This window comes from Saccopteryx bilineata, chromosome 3 (assembly GCF_036850765.1).
Source record: "Saccopteryx bilineata isolate mSacBil1 chromosome 3, mSacBil1_pri_phased_curated, whole genome shotgun sequence".
Taxonomy (NCBI): domain Eukaryota; kingdom Metazoa; phylum Chordata; class Mammalia; order Chiroptera; family Emballonuridae; genus Saccopteryx; species Saccopteryx bilineata.
The window spans coordinates 36,283,097-36,301,040 of NC_089492.1; the positions used below are offsets into that span (position 1 = coordinate 36,283,097).

At 35.7% G+C, this 17,944-nt stretch overlaps 1 protein-coding gene across 4 annotated transcripts in view; it reads right to left on the minus strand.

Moving 5' to 3' along the window:
• Window positions 1–17,944, minus strand: part of VPS13B (vacuolar protein sorting 13 homolog B) — an 890,836-nt gene that overhangs the window by 458,681 nt on the left and 414,211 nt on the right. For all 4 annotated transcript variants that reach the window (XM_066265974.1, XM_066265971.1, XM_066265975.1 and 1 more), the window contains exon 23: window positions 16,624–16,858. In XM_066265974.1, the coding sequence (XP_066122071.1) occupies window positions 16,624–16,858 (235 nt within the window). The remainder of the gene's footprint in view (window positions 1–16,623; window positions 16,859–17,944) is intronic.

The window sequence follows — 17,944 nt, forward strand, 5'->3', positions numbered from 1 at the left end:
GTATCATACTACCCAATATTAAACTATAATACACAACCATAGCAATCAAAAAAAAGCATGGTATTAGCACAAAACAGGTGTATCAATGAATGGAATAGGATAGAGCACCGAGAAATAAACCCATGCCTTTATAGTCCATTAATATTTGAGAATGGAGGCAAGAACATGTAATGTGGTAAAGAAAGTCTCTTCAATAAATGGTACTGGGAAAATAGGACAAATAAATGTAAACAAATGAAACTACATCACCACTTACACCATACACAATATAAACTCAAAACAGATTAAAAACTTAAATGTAAATTGAGAATCCATAAAAATCCTAGAAAAAAACATAGGCAGTACTCTCTGATACCTCTCACAGCAATATTTTTGCCAATATATCTCTTTGGACAAGGGAAACAAAGGTAAAATAAACAAATTGGACTATATCAAACAAAAAGCTTTTGCCCAGCAAAAGACACAATTAACAAAATAAAAAGACAACCCACTCAATAGAATATATTTGCTGATATGTCTGATACGGAGTTAATATCCAAACTTTATAAAGAACTTACACACTCAACACCAGGAAGGTAAATAATCAAATTTTAAAAATGGGCAAAAAAACTGAATAGACATTTCTCAAAGAGGACATATAGATGGACAATAGGCATATGAAAAAATGCTCAATGTCACTAATTACCATAGAGATGCAAATTAAAATCACAATGAGATACCACCTTACACCTGTTAGAATAGCTCTCCTTAACAAATCAACAAACAAGTGCTGGCAAGGGCGTGGAGAAAAGGGAACCCTCCTGCACTGCTGGTGGGAATGCAGACTGGTGCAGCCACAGTGGAAAACAGTATGGAGATTCCTCAAAAAATTAAAAAGAGAACTGCCTTATGATCCAGCCATTCCACTCTGGCAACATATCCAAAAAACCCAAAACACTAATTCAAAAGAATATATGCACCCCTATGTTCACTACAGTGTTATTTACAATAGCCAAGATCTGGAAATAGCTAAATTGTCCATCAGTAGGTGAGAGAATAAAAAAGCTGTGGTACACTTGCACAATGGAATACTATTCAGATGTAAAAAATAAGAAAGGGAGAGAGGGAGGGGAGGGAGGGAAGGGGAGGGAGGTTGGGAGGGAAGGAAGGAAAAGAGGGAAGGGAGGGTGGAAACAAAGGACACCTTACCTTTTGCGACAGCATGGATGGAACTGGAGATTATTACGCTAAGTAAAATAAGCCAAGTACAGAAAGACAAATACCATATGATCTCATTTATATGTGAAATCTAGTGAAGAAAATAACGGTCAAACAAAACAGAAACAAAGGCATGGATACATGTAACAAACTCACAGCAGTCACAGGGGTGAGTGGTTAGAGGGCTGGATAAAAGAAAGTGAAGGGATTTAGCAAAGAAATACACACAAACACACACACAGAGAGAGAGAGAGAGAGAGAGGGAGGGAGAGGGAGAAAGAGAGAGACAAGAGTGTGGTGATAGCCAGAGGGAAAGGGGTTGGGGGCTAGGTGGAGGTGGTGGGCAAAGCAGGGAACGGGGACAGAAAGAAACTTTGCTTTGGGCGATGGGTGCACCATGCAGTGTGCAGATGTTTTATTGAGTCGTACACTTGACACCTGTATGGTTTTAAGAACCAATGTCACCCTGATAAATTCAATAAAAATATAATATATTCTCAGTTTTCACCCTTAAAAAACTAGAAAAAATAAGATGAAACCAAAACAAAGCATGTAGAAAAAGGAAACAAGAAAGACTAGAATAATATTTAATGGAACAGAAGAAAGAGGAAAGCACCTACACCAAAATCAGAAATAAAAGAAATATTACTTCAACACTGAAAGAAATGAAAAAGGATTTAGATGCAGTATTATGAACAATTCTACATGTCCCAATAAATTAGGCATCTTAGATAAATTTAAAGACAACTTTAAATTTTTAAAATGGCAAATTACTTGAAGAAATATTGTTTAAGCGTGCAAACTAGCAAGTGGAAAATGAGTATGTTCTGGAGACCTAATGCACAGCAGTGATCGCAGCCAACAACAGTGGATTACATATATAGTTCACAGTTGCAAAGAGAGAAATAGTAATTATGTGACTTGATACAAGTGTCAGCTAGTGCTACAGTGGTAATCATATTGTGATATAAAAATATAACTTAGTTACACAATGTTATATGTCAATTATAACTCAATAAAAAACAAATTTCCTTTAATGAGAACATGTTATTCTAGTATATTTTTAAGATCTTAATACAAGACTGACTACATGGTGGCACAGTGGATAGAGCTTGGACTTGGGATGCTGAGGCCCTAGCTTCGAAACCACAAGGTTGCCGGCTTGAGGGTGGATCATAGACATGACCCTATGGTCACTGGCTTGGGCCCAAATGTTGCTGGCTTGAGAAAGCGGTCAATGGCTTGGCTGGAGCTCCCCAGTCAAAGCACATATGAGAACTGATGCTTCTCATCTCTCTCCTTTTCTGTCTGTCTGTCCCTAGTTCTCTCATTTTCTCTCTCTCTCAAAAAAAAATCTTAAGACAATATAAATTACATAGTTTATATTAAAAAGGTGATCAGCAAGAACTGACAGCATATTAGGTCTATCATATTGTTTTTTTGCTTTAAAATTAAGTGTAGGTGTGGTAGAAAATGCAAAATTGATTAACAGGAAATAAATAAAAGGTTTCTTTTCCAGCCTTTAAAAGTCACAGAATCCATAGCTAAACAAATGAAGGAACAGGCTGAATGTGCATTACTTAAAACAGAGTAACATCTATAACAATGCAACTACATTAACTACATTTAGGCAATTCAACAGTTTAATTTCATTTGTTTTATATATAAGGTCTACTGGAAAGTTCTGTCCGTTTTTGGAATAAAACAAAATACAACTTTTTCTTACCATCAATAAACTTTATTAAATAATATAATTGCCATTATTATTAATGATATCTTGCCAGCATGAGGGCAATTTGTATTTCCCATTTTTGAAAAATGTTTTATCTTTTGATGCAAAAAATTGAACCAGTGCTTGTTTGATATCTTCTTTTTTTGAATTTTTTGCCTTTCAAAAAATTTTGTAAGGGCCCTGGCCGGTTGGCTCAGTGGTAGAGCGTCGGCCTGGCATGCAGGAGTCCCGGGTTCAATTCTCAGCTAGGGCACACAGGAGAAGCACCCATCTGCTTCTCCACTCCTCCCCCTCTTCTTCCTGTCTGTCTCTCTCTTCCCCTCCCGCAGCCAAAGCTCCATTGGAGCAAAGTTGGCCCAGGCACTGAGGATGGCTCTATGGCCTCTGCCTCAGGCGCTAGATTGGCTCTGGCTGCAACGCCCCAGATGGGCAAAGCATCACCCCCTGGTGGGCATGACGGGTGGATCCCAGTTGAGTGCATGCGGGAGTCTGTCTGACTGCCTCCCCGTTTCCAACTTCAGAAAAATACAAAAAAAAATTTTTGTAAAGACAAAAATAAGTGATAGTCGGAGGGTGCTAAGTCCAGGGAACATGGTGGATGCGACAGAATTTCCCAGCCTAGTTCTGCAATTTTTTGACGAGTCCCCAAAATACAGCGGCGTAAATTAACTTTATCAGTAGCCATGGGTACACTATCACTTCACACATAAGACTAATGTGAATCAACTTTGTTTTAGTTAATTTGCTACGTCAGTATGTATACATTAAGTGATAAAAATAGAGAAGCACACATGCACCAAATAAACGTGCTTAGGTGTCGAAACTTGTGATAGAAACGGACAGAACTTTCCGGTACACCACATATATATACACACACACACACACACACACACACATGATGGTTTTTCTAGAGATTTATTTGAAAAGCAACAACATCGAGAACAAATCTGAAGCTCTTTTCTGAGCTCTCTCTTTCCCTAAGGAATCTCATTTATACATGGTTTAAGGATTAAAGTCAAAGACACTCAGTAAAACTGGAAAGAAATTATTTAAATAGTACATCACCAGCTTTCAGAACAAGTAGAAAACATAATTATCAAACTATTTTATTTTTAAAAATCTAAAATGGAACAATACATATAAACCACTAATGTGAACAAGAATTACATGAAAAAATAGCCCTCATGTTTTTCATAGGTGCTCAACAATTTTCACATCAGTTTCTATTAAAATTCACTAAATCCAACAACAGCAAAGTTTTAATTTATAAATGATCTCAATATTCCATTTCTGTCAAAATATTTTATTAAAGTTGCAGGCAAATCTTTCAAAGAAGAAAAAACAAACCTCTTCTAGGCACAGTGTAGAAATCCATCTGCTCAGAAGTGTGAGTTAGATGTAGCAAATTACATCTGCAAGCCTTACTGAAAGTGCTCCCTAATGAAACTCAAGATGTTGATTTTGACCCAAACACTCTACACAGATTGAATCTGGCTATACTAGAGTATATTAGAGATAATCTCTCCCTTCCCATGGCAATTGAAATCAGATGACACATTTCAACACAGAGTTTCCAATTTTGAACTTTAGAAGTCCAAGTTCAGTATAGAAATGAGCTTCAAATCTGAGAATCCATCTTATTTATCCTATTGACCACCTTTGTAATGGTGGGTTATATTTGTCAAATCATAACAACTAGGAAATCTTTTCCATTGTAGAGGCTGACCTTTTAATTTTTTTTTCTGCTATAATAACCGAAAGAGTTGCTGAATATGCTTTTTACTGAATAGCATACTCTACAATTATTTAGCAAACTCCTATTTTATGGCATGCATTGTGATAGATGATAGGAAAATAACAGTGACCAGAAGAGATATATTTCCTGTCCTTTCCACCCTACTAGGGGATGCAGATGGTGAACAAAAATTATTCGGATAAAGGTGGTAAAAGTGATGAACCAGGTACAATGAGAGCAGAGAATTGAGGGACTTGTCAAGTGAAATACCCTGAAACCTGAAGGATAAGAAGAGGAAGGAAGCCTGGAGAAAGGATCAAGGAGGAAGGCACATTTGTAACATATGCTACAAATATCCTGTGATAGGACAGAGCTGTGCATGTTGAAAGGACACAGAAAAGGCTAACAGAAGGTGGTGGGTGGGCCAATGCTAGCAGCGAGTTGCAGAAAGTAAGGGTGGAGAGGCGGGCAGAGCCCCCTCATACAGGATCTTGTTAGTCATGTTGGGGATTTTAAATTTACCCAAACACTGATGTGAAGCCATGAAAGAATTTCAGGCAAAAATTACCGAAATATACTAGCAGGGGTAATCAAACATTTTATAAAAACCGCCCACTTTTGCAGTGCTGGTCAACCTAGACCTACCACCCAATAGTGGGCGTTCCAGCTTTTATGGTGGTCCAATCACAGCGCCATTTGGTTGCTCTGCTACAACCCGCCATGAAAGCTGAAATGCCCACTAGTGGGCGGTAGGGACTAGGTTGACCAGCAGTGCAAAAGTGGGAGGTTTTTATAAAAAGTTTGACTACCCCTGAAGGGTAAGGTATTTGAATTTCCTTTGGTCTGGAGATCAAAATAGGCGAGAGAAGAGTCAGGAAGAAAAAGCTCTTATAGCAAAGTTGCTAAAAAATTCTAAAGTACAAAAGCACCTAAGAAAGACTGTTGGTCAAATAAGTTTGTAAAATATGATTTTTATGTTTGCTTGCTTATAGTTTGCATTGGGGGCTGGGCAGCACCAGGTATGTAATCTGTGAAATTGCAAATCACTTTCCTGGTTGGGAAGGGCCATAGTTTTTCTAATGTGTGTTGGAGCAGAGGTTTTTGGGAAAGAAAGTTTTGAAAAGAGAAAGAAGGAGGAAAAAGAAAGAAGCCATGTTTGCAGAGTGAGAGCAGAGAGAATGCAGAGTGCTGAAGAAGAAGTGATGTTGACAGAGAAGGGAGAAGGTGTGCAGATGGGGAGCCAGAGGTGAGGGGCTTTTGCGAGATCTGCTGACTGGCGGGGCCTTTGATTCTAGGAAGAACTGTAGAAGATTTTCCTGGTTGTAGAACCGGATAATGTGTCAGGGCTTTGTGAGCTCTGAATGAAGAGGGAAATGTTCTCCCTGTGTGTTTGCTCATCGGCCGGAGCGAGACTTTAATAAAGGAATAGCCCACCATTTTTTGACTCCACTGTTTCTTGACCATCTGCCCAAACTAAGGTGACCAATCATCTTCCTTTAGGGAGGACAGTCCTTCTTTAATAAGTTATGTCCTCCCTCGAAAAGTGTCCTCCTACATGTCCTCCTTTTTAATATTGGAAGACTAACCGGTAAATGTCCGTATTCAATCGATGCAGAGTGAATCCATTGCGTGTGACATGACGTATTTGTATCTAAATGAGTACTTTTTCTTAAAATAATTATTAAAAATTAATAGGCATTTAAACATAAGTACAATGTAAAATATTATAAATGTTTTTATTATGCATTTATCATATTATAGTATATTATTGTTGCAATGAATAAAATGTCTCTTTTATTTACAATATTGTTTTCTTCAATTTATTTTTGACCTCCTTTTCACTGTAAAAAAGTTGGTCACCTTAGCCAAATTCAATGTGAACCTGCATGTGAATGGCCACAACAGGCACGACTGCTGGCCATACTAATAGAGATGTAAAATTTTTGATAAGAGTGTACCAGTACAACTGCCTTTAGTAGGAAATCTTCACTGACCTTTATTCTTCAATGCTTAATGTGAGTAAATATAAGGGAATTGAAAAAGTGAAGCATTCTGTTTGTTTCAGAGATAGGGTTCCGTACATGGTTCCAGAAACACACTGACAGCAGAAACCAAGAAAGAAAATATACCTGGCCGGGCGTGGTGGCGCGCGCCTGTAGTCCCAGCTACTCGGGAGGCTGAGGCAGGAGGATCGCTTGAGCCCAGGAGTTCTGGGCTGTAGTGCGCTATGCCGATCGGGTGTCTGCACTAAGTTCGGCATCAATATGGTGACCTCCCGGGAGCGGGGGACCACCAGGTTGCCTAAAGAGGGGTGAACCGGCCCAGGTCGGAAACAGAGCAGGTCGAAAATATATCTGGAAAACAGCAGGTAGGAAGCCAGCTCACAGAATTTGGATGCCCTTTTAGATGTTAAAAACTACAATGGCTTTTACTGAGGACTTGTCATGTGACAAGACTTTTTTAAAGTGCTCATATGTTACCTGATTTAATCCTTACAACCTTTCCAAAAAAAGATCCTAATTTGTTCAGTGCACTACTCCCTTTAATAGTCTGTAAAACAGGAAATAGCAGGCACCATATATGTCTGGTTTACTGTATATTCTCTGTGTCTGTCATATGGTTGGTGCTCAATAAATACACACTGAATAAACGGGTCTCATATGTAGGCAGATGGGGAGATGAGGAATCAAAAACAGGATGGATAGTGAAGAGATGGTTGATGAAAAAGTCAGCCTACATTTTAGGAATATAAAAGTAAAACAGATTTCCTCAAAATGCTGAGCCAAATAATTCCCTCATCAATAAAGATGAAATTATGTGTTAGGGCTTACTGAAGTCAAATCTTTTGAATACCTCAGAACATAAAGATAGCTTTGAGGCATGAATAAAGTGGTCTCATTTTACTTTTGCTCTGCATTTTAATGATAATCTTAAATTGAAGAAGAAACAAATAAATGGAAAAATATTCTATGCTCATGGATTAGAAGAATATTGCTAAAATGTCCATACTACCCAAAGCTATCTATATATTCAATGCAATTCCTATCAACAATCTAATGGCACTTTTCACAGAAATATAATAAGCAATTCTAAAATGTACATGGAACCACAAAAGACCCCAAATAATCAAAACAACCTTGAGAAAGAAAAACAAACCTAGATGTATCACACTTCCTGATTCTATACTGTATTACAAAGCTACAATAATCAAAACAGCATATGGTACTGCAGAAAAACAACATACAAATCAATGGTACAAAATAGAGAGTCACAAAATAAACCCATGTATATGTGGCCAATTAACTTATGGCAAAGGAGTCAAGAACATGCAATGAGGAAAGAATAGTCTCTTCAATAAATGGTGCTGGAAAAACTCAGCAGCCACATGCAAAAGAATGACACTGCATCCCTATCCTACTTCATACACAAAATCAACTCAAAGTAGATTAAAGACTTAAACATAAAATTCCTAAAAGATAATATATAGGATAAAGCTTCTTGACATTGGGTGTGGCAATGATTTTTTGGATTTGACACCAAGAGAAAAATCACCAAAAGCAAAAATATAGAAGTAGGACTACATGCAACTAAAAACTTCAGTATAGCAAAGGAAACCATCAACAAAATGAAAAGGCAAGTTAGGAAATAGAAAATAAGTTTTGCAAATAATCTAATAATGTCTTAATGTTCAAAATATATAAAGAACTCATACACTCGGCCCTGGCCGGTTGGCTCAGCGGTAGAGGGTCAGCCTGGCATGCGGGGAACCCGGGTTTGATTCCCGGCCAGGGCACATAGGAGAAGCGCCCATTTGCTTCTCCACCCCCCACCTCCCCTCCTTCTTCTCTGTCTCTCTCTTCCCCTCCCGCAGCCAAGGCTCCATTGGAGCAAAGATGGCCCGGGCGCTGGGGATGGCTCCTTGGCCTCTGCCCCAGGCGCTAGAGTGGCTCTGGTTGTGGCAGAGCGACCCCCTGGAGGGGCAGAGCATCGCCCCCTGGTGGGCAGAGCGTCGCCCCTGGTGGGCGTGCCGGGTGGATCCTGGTATCCTGGTCGGGCGCATGCGGGAGTCTGTCTGACTGTCTCTCCCCGTTTCCAGCTTCAGAAAAATACAAAAAGAAAAAAAAAAAAAAAAAAAAAGAACTCATACACTCACACAACTCAGTAGCAAACTCTCTCTCTCCAATTAACAAATGGACAGAGGAACTGAATAGAAATGTTTCCACAGCAGACATACAAATGGCCAACAGGTACATAAAAAGGTGCTCATGTCACTAATAATCAGGAAAAGTCAGAGAGAGAAAGACAAATATTGTATGATCTCATTTACATGTGAACTCAAAAAACAAACCAACAAGCAAACAAAAAATGGATTGGTTAGTGTTGGCCATAGGCAGAAAATGGGTTGTGAACAAAATGGCTGAAGGTGTTCAAAGGATACAAACTTCCAGATGTCAGTTCTAGAAATGCAATGTACAGCATGATGACTAAAGTTAACAATACTGTATTGCATATTTAAAAGCTGCTAAGGTAGTAGATCTTAAAAGTTTTCATCACACACACACACACACACACACACAAAAGAGATTAACTCTGTGCAGTGACAGATGTTAACTAAACTTGCTATAGTTATCATTCTGCAATATATATATATATATATACACACACACAACTCTATCAGTCATGCTGTACTGCTAAAATATCTTATATATCAATTATATCTCAATGAAACTGCAAAAATAAATAATCCTGAGTAGTTATTTAAAAGATTCTTCATTTTCTCTCAGTCCTTAAGCTACCATTATCTGACCTGCATTAATATTGTTCCTCTGCAAGTACTGTATTAAGAGAAATCAACCACCTAAAATGGTCCAATCCCTTTCACATCTTTTAATCCTTCTGTTCTTGGAGTAAAAGTGATTTGAAGTAAAGTGATTCAATCATTTCTCTTCCATAATACTATTTCTTTATGATTTTCATCTATTTACCTTAACCTTTTATTTGCAGTTTCCATCCATATTATTCTTTTTGTTCTTATCCAATAAACATTAGTGTTACTCCCTTTTCTATGCGGATTCTACTTATTTGTCGCTATATAAATGACTTTGAGTGATGACTTCGTTTTTCATGGTTTTCCCTGCTGTCACTGTACATCTCTAACAAACCTCTTTTTTGAGCTGTAGTCTCATATAGGCAACAGTTCATTAGATGCAGTTATCTGAATGTCTCACAATCAATTCAAAGTATATTTCAACCTAAATTAATCCATCTCTCCTCTCATATCAAAACCTAAACTTTTCTTTATTCATAATCAAAATATTAACTACATAAACATCTACAGAGACATCAAGTTAGGAATCATGGTGCTTTTCTATACATTTACTTCTTCACTACCCATAACTGAGTCAGTCACAAAGTGTTGAAAGTTTTGTTGCCTCCTTAAATATTTCCTACTCTTTCCACTCTCGCCATCCCCACCCATATCATCCTAGTTCTGACCGTCATATTTGTTAACAACTATAGCAGCCGACTGTAGTATCTAACTAACCTCCTTCTCTCCATTTCCTACTTTCCTCCGAACGCCCCCCCCAATCTATCCACTATACTTACCAAAAAACACTAAGTGAGCAGAAAAGCTAAAGAGAAAACAACAGTATCAGGAAAGCAGACTAGAAAGGATTAAAATGAAAAGGTGATATGAATTTAGACACATTCTATGTCTAGTTGAACATTAATAAATGAAAATATTTCTTTTACATTCTGAAACTAGCCAAATGACAGTGAGAAACAAAATAAATCAAAAAGGGCTGTAAGGAGAGGACATGAAAGCAGATAAAAATTATCACAAAAATTTTAAACATGAAAAAATAATAGATAAAGGGCAAGTGACTGCAGCCCAGAGGGGTAAGATATAAAGGATCAAACTGGTTCATGACATCTATCTTAGACAGGTTCTAATACTCATTATGTTTGAAAAAGAGAATGCAGAATAACACTGATGCCAAAAGGACTAGTTGAAAACTTAAAAAGTGAGTAACTAGACCTCCAGATTCTTTCTCCATCGATGCACAGGTGTAAGTATAAAGAGTCACCTATTTTTTCCCTGTCAAGATAGCTCGGTTGGTTGAATCATTCTCCCAAAGCACAGAGGCTGCTGTTTTGATCCCTGGTCAGGGCACATATAGGAACAGTTCGATGTTCCTATTTCTCTCTCTCTCTAAAAATGAATTTTAAAAAATTTGGCCCTGGTTGTTTTGCTCAGTGGATAGACCGTCAGCCCAGTGTATGGACGTCCCAGGTTCAATTCCCAGTCAGGGCACACAAAAGAAGTGACCATCTGCTTCTATTCCTCTCCCTCTCCCCCTTCTTTCTTTTCTCCCCAAACCCCACAAGCCAGTGGTTCAACTGGTTCAAGCGTGGGCCAGTAGCTGAAGATAGCTCCGTTGGTTCTAGCATCAGCACCAGGCACTAAAAACAGCTCAGTTGATTCGACCCTGGGCCCCAGATACAGGTTGTTGGATGGATCCAGGTTGGGATGCATGCTAGAGTCTGTCTATCTCCTCTCCTCTCACTTAAAAAACACAAAAAATTAAAAAAGAGTAACCCATTCTTTATACACATGCATCAAAGCTTTACACACACTTTTATAAACACCTTTTATAAACACCTTATAGTTGGCTAATGAGAATAACTATATGGCTAAATATTGTTTCTACTTAAGGATTCATGTTGATAATATAGTTACTCTATTTCTCCAAGGGATTATGACAAATGTAGTTAGGACATTTCTAGTTGATTCTATCCCTCTTTATCTGGTATATGTTTGTTTTAAAAGTCAAAATAAGCAAAATTGTATCTAAATATGTTCTAGGGAAAAAACCAGATAATAACATCTCCTCCTTTAAAGATGGAGGTTTCTGCAGTCCCTAAGTCACGTATAACATGTTTAAAAAACAAGATATGAGTAAGATTTTTCATCATATGAAAAGGACAAACGGTAGAAGCTTGCAGGAGTGGTATAAGAAGAAGAGGAATTTTAAATGAATATTGAAGATATAAAAATAGTGGGGCAGCATATATCGGATCTTTCAATAAAATTCATTAGAAAAAGGGGGTAAAATATCACAACATCTTTGAATTATTGAAGAGATCTACTGCCACCAACATGGTATTTCTGGTGCCCTGAATGATGCCAATGCTAAAAAGAACTAAAAGTAATAAACATATTTATATATAATATGCTGATATATAATATACACTATGAATACAATTACTATAAATTGGCTTGCACACACACAACACACTCATACAGAAAATATCTTCCTAAATTCATTGATGTATTTTCCCAAAAGGTAAGGATTATTAAAGCCAAGAATGAGGGAAGCCAGAAAAATCAGAAGTAGGAAAAAAAAATAGCTTGAGTTATTACAGAACTGGAGTAATTGAATAATGTCATTCAACACTTAGGCTGATTAAAGATAAAGCTCTGCCAAATAATTAGAAAATCTAGAAGAAATGAATAAATTCCTAAAAACATGAAATCTTCCAAAATGAAATAAAATATAAACAGAAAATCTGGACAGATTACTACCAATAAAATTGAATCAGTAATCAAAAAACTCCCAACAAACAACTATCCTGGACCAAAATGCCTTCACAATTTAATTTTGCCAAATATTCAAAAAAGAATGAACATGTACCCTCAAACTATTCCAAAATTCAATAGGAAGGAAGGCTCCCAAGCTCTTTATAAGGACACCATTATCCTAATTCCAAAACCAGATAAAGACGTTCCAAAAAATTTATAGACCAGTATCGGATGAAGCAAAAATTCTCTATAAAATATTAGCAAACCAAATTAGCATACCAATACATTAGAAAGGTCATTCAGCATGATCAAATGAAATTTATTCTTGTGTTGGAAGGTTGGTATAATATCTGCAAACCAACCAGTATAATACACCATATAATCAAAATGAAGAATAAAAATCATACGATCATATCAATAGATGCAAAAACAGATGCTGACAATACCTAGCATCCATTTATGATAAAAACTCTAAGCAAAGTGTGAATACAGGGAACATATCTCAACATAACAAAGGCCATACATGAAAAATGCAGATCATCATCCTACTCAATGGGAAAAAACTAAAAGAATTTTCCTTAAGATTAGAAACAAGACAAGGATGTCAACATTCACCACATTATTCAACATAGTAATGGTATCCCTAGCCACAGCATTGAGACAAGGAAAAGAAATAAAAGACATCTAAGTTGAAATGGAAAAGGTAAAATTGTAATTATTTGCAGATGACACAATACCATAAATAAAGAACCCTAAAGATTCCACCAGACAACTAGATCTGATAAACGAATTGAGTAAAATAGCAGAATGTAAAATTAATATTTAGAAATTGGTTGTATTTTAATATACCAAAAATGAACCTACAGAAAGAGAAATTTAAAAGAACAATTCCACTCACTATTGCATCTGAACAAATGTACCAAGAAAAATTTAACCAAGGAGGAAAAAGACCTGTACTTGTAAAGTTATAAGACATTAAAGAAAGAAAAAGAGGAATATACAAATAATTTTAAGCATACCTTATGCTCATGAATAGGAAGAACTGATATCATTAAAGTGTCCATACTACCCAAGCAATCTATAGATTCAATGCAATCCCTAATAAAATACCAATGATGTGTTTCATAGAACTCAAACAAATATTCTTAAAATTTATATGGAACCACAAAAACACCTGAATAAACACAGCATTCTTGAGAAAGAATAACAAAGTAGAATGTATAATGGTATCTGATATGAAATTATACTACAAAGTTATAGTAATCAAAACAGCATGGCACTGACATAAGAACAGAGACATAGATCAATGAAAATAAATGAAAAAGCCAGAAATAAACCCACGCCTACATGGTCAATTCATATATAACACAAAGGAGGCAAGAAAATACTATGGGTAAAGACAGTGTTCAATGAAAGGTGGTGGAAAAATTGAATACATACTGAAAAATAAAGCTAGACCACTGTCTTACAACATATGCAAGAATAAACTTAAAATGGATTGAAGACTTAGATGTAAGACTCAAAACCATAAAACTCTTAGAAAAAATACAGGCAGTAAACTGTGAATTTTCTCTTAGCAATATTTTTTCTGATATATCTCCTCAGGCTAGCAAAATAAAACAAAAAATAAACAAACAAACTACATCAAACTAAAAAATGCTTTTACAAACAAAATAAACCATCAGCAAAATGAAAAGACAACCTTCTAAATGAGAGAAGACAGTTGCCACTGATTCATCCAATAAAAGGTTAATATCAGCCTGACCAAACGATGGCACAGTGAATAGAGTGTCGGACTGGGATGCTGAGGACCCAGGTTCGAGACCTTGAGGTCGCCAGCTTGAGCACGGGCTCATCTGGCTTGAGCAAGGCTCACCAGCCTGGACCCAAAGTCGCTGGCTTGAGAAAGAGGTTACTTGGTCTGCTGAAGGCCCACGGTCAAGGCACATATGAGAAAGCAATCAATGAACAACTAAGGTGTCGCAATAAAAAACTAATGATTGATGCTTCTCATCTCTCTCTGTTCCTGTCTGTCTGTCCCTATCTATCCCTCTCTCTGACTCTCTCTGTCTCTGTAAAAAAATAATAATAAAATAAAAAATAAAAAAATAAAAATAAAAAGGTTAATATCCAAAATGTATAAAAAACTCATACAACTCAAGACTAAAAAAACAAATAAAGAAACAAAATAAAACAAACAAAAACAATTAAAAATGGGCAGGCATTCTGAATAGAGACTTCTTTTTTCTGAATAGAGACCTCTTTAAAAAAATACAGATAGCCAATAGCCACATAAAAAGATGCTCAATGTCATTAATCAAAAGTGAAGTGCAAATTAAAACCACAATGATATATCACCTCTCACACCTGTCAGAATAGCTATCACCAATAAAACAACAAGATACAAGAAAGGACTGAGCTGTGAGAGGAAATGACTAGTAGGACACTAGTATAAGTCAGCAAGTATAAATCGTAACCAACTCTGACTGACCACTAGATTTTTATAAATAAAGATTTTTTGAAAATAGTCATGTCAATTCATTTACATATCATGTACAACTGCTTCTACACTAGAGTGAACTAGGTGGGACAGAAACCATACAGCTGATAAAACAAAGTATTTACTATCTGTCTCTTTGCTGAATGAATGTTCCAATTATGTACAAGAATAATCATAGCATAATTAGTCATAATAGCCAAGAGTAAAAATAACTTAAATGCTCATCAACTAATGAATGGAGAAAGAAAATGTGCTATATCCATAAAACCGATTATAATTCAGTCATGAAGTTAAATGAAGAATGATACATTCTATTAGATGAATCAAGCTTAAAATATTATGGTACGTGAAAGAAGTCTGTCACAAAAGACAGCATATTATGTGATTCCATTCATATGAAATGTCTAGAATAAGGAAATGTATACCTAAAGAAAAATTAGTGGTTGCCAAGGACTGAGAGAAGAAGGAATGAAGAGTAACTGCTAATTGTATACCAATTCTTTTTGGAGTGATGAGACCAGGCATCCTAAAATTTGATAGTGGTGATGGTTGTACAAAACTAAATATACTAAAAATCACCTATTAAATCTAATGAAAATAATCTAATAGTATATCTTAAAAGAAATAACCTTCCAATATACAGATTATATCTTTATAAATTTTTATACAAATAATAGAAAATTTCAACAAAAAAACAAGGTATAAGTAATTTTAACCTTACAAAAATTATGTTAAAATAAAAAGAACATTTCCCCACTCACTTTATAAGGATAACATATCTTTGATATAATAATATTCAATAGCTGTTGTGATAATAAAGAATTCCCTATAACCAAAAGCAAATAGCAAGGAATGGATATGTCCAATATGCTAGAAAAATGACCCTTGCATCAAGGCAAAGAGGTCACATAAGAAATACTCTAAAGAACTTCCTTTTAACCCTTAAATTCTATAATTTTATGACATTCATTTTAAATAACTTTAAATATCAAATTTCTGGCAGTAAGATATTTAATTCTGACTAATAGGAGAAAACTAGATTTCAATGAAAATTTCTATACAGGAAAAGCAGAGAGAAATCAACATCAAGTCACAGTCAAAACTGAGTAGACTGCACCTGCTTTCCAATATCAGTATGTATAGAAATCTTTATATCAGGATTCATACACTTACATCCTAATAATATGAACAAGGTGTTGACCTGTTAGTACTGTCAAAAATTTTAAATCTTGTTATTAAAATATAGATTTATGTTATTTACTTTGAGACTTCCTATTGGAGATAAATATGTCAAAGTTCAAAAGGGTATGATTTTACACCTGAAAACACTACAATATCAGAAATTAAGTATTTATTAAAAAAAGATTCATGGATCCAATCATCGCACAATTATCTACTTTATTTAAATAAATGAGAAATCTAGAAATTCATGCTTAATATAAATAATATATTCATTTGATTATTTGTATGTTATAGTCATTCATAAGTTCAACCTACTCAATAGTCTTAGTTCAGCATGACCCATACATCTGAAACCAACTTTCTTCTCAAGTTAATTTTCTTTGTTTAGCATTTCAATTATACTAAAAGTTCATATGGTATATAAACTTTTGTACATAGTCTCCATTTATATACATATATAAATATGTGAATATGATTGAAAGGCATGGATGTCAAACAGTATCACTTTATGTTCATTTACTTTGTAAATCTTTCTTTTTAAATAATTTTGTCGACCATTTAAGTTTATTTTCATGTACATCTTTAAATGAGAAGACTGATTCATATATACACTAGCATATTTTAAAAAACAATAAAACTAAAAATATCAGTATGAAATATAATAAGCATAAAAAGAATTTCTTTAAATGTACCTTCTTCAAGGATGGGTCTTGGGATGACAAATGGAATCTCTTGCAGAGGTTCCATATACTTGTGGCCAGCACTAATGATCTTTATTTGAGGCAAGCAGAGCACCAGCGTTCCAGGCATACTGGTTTGGCCATGGTACCAACTTCTCACTGTTCCAGGAATGTCACCAGATACAATGGTACTTGGGGAAGGCAGGCTATCATTTGGAATGAACACGCAACAAGACTGTACTTCAAGCTAGGGGAAAAAAAAAGTAGAATCAAAACATTTGAATCAGATTGAATTTGGGAGTAAACAGTCCCTCAAACACTAGTACTTTTACCAGAATAAACAGGCAAGAAAAAAAAAGAATACATGAAGGTCCTGTTTTTTGCAATAAATTTGATCAAAAGGACACATTGACATGAGATAAAACTTTATCTGCCTTTCCACAGTTCTTTCCAACAAACATAATTGAGTTAGAAAACATGCGGTCTAAAAAGATGAGAAAATCCTCCTTGATTTGCAACTCATTAAATTTTGTTATCACCAGCTAAATTCTTAGAACTGACTGAATAACATGTCATTGCTCTTACATAAAAAACAAATAAACCAGTCAGAGAAAGACTAGTACCTTATGATTTCACTCATATGTGAACTCTAATGAAAAAAATAAACTAAAAAAACAAAACAGAAACAGACTCACAGAGAATAGACGGGCAACTCTCAGAAGAAAAGGGGGTTGTGGAGCTGGGTGGAAAAGGTAAAGAAATTAAGCAGAAAATAAAAAAAAAACTCAGACAGGTGATAGTATTGGGGTTACCAGAGGAAAAGGAAGGTGAGGGAAGAGGAGAAAGAGTGCGATAAATGGTAATAAAAGCAGACTTGACTGGGGTAGTGAATACATAATACAATATACAGATAATATATTATAGAACTATACAACTGAAACCTATATAATTCTATTGACCAATGTCCCCCAATAAATTCATTTGAAAATAAAATAATTTAAAAAACCAAAAAACTCCATATACTGCTATTTTTATATGAATCTGACCCTTCCTTTTTTATTTCACAGACTAAAATATAAGAAAAGATGTTCAAAATGTTCAGATTTTACACACATATATATATCACATGTGTTATATATAAAGAGACACAATACATGGTAATTAAGAAAATTCAGCCTGACCAGGAGTGGTGCAGTGGATAGAGTGTCTGACTGGGACACAGAGGACCCAGGTTCAAAATCCCAAGGTCACCAGCTTGAGTGCCGACTCATATAGCTTGAATACAGGCTCACCAGCTTGAGCACAGGGTTGCTGGCTTGAGCGTGGGATCACA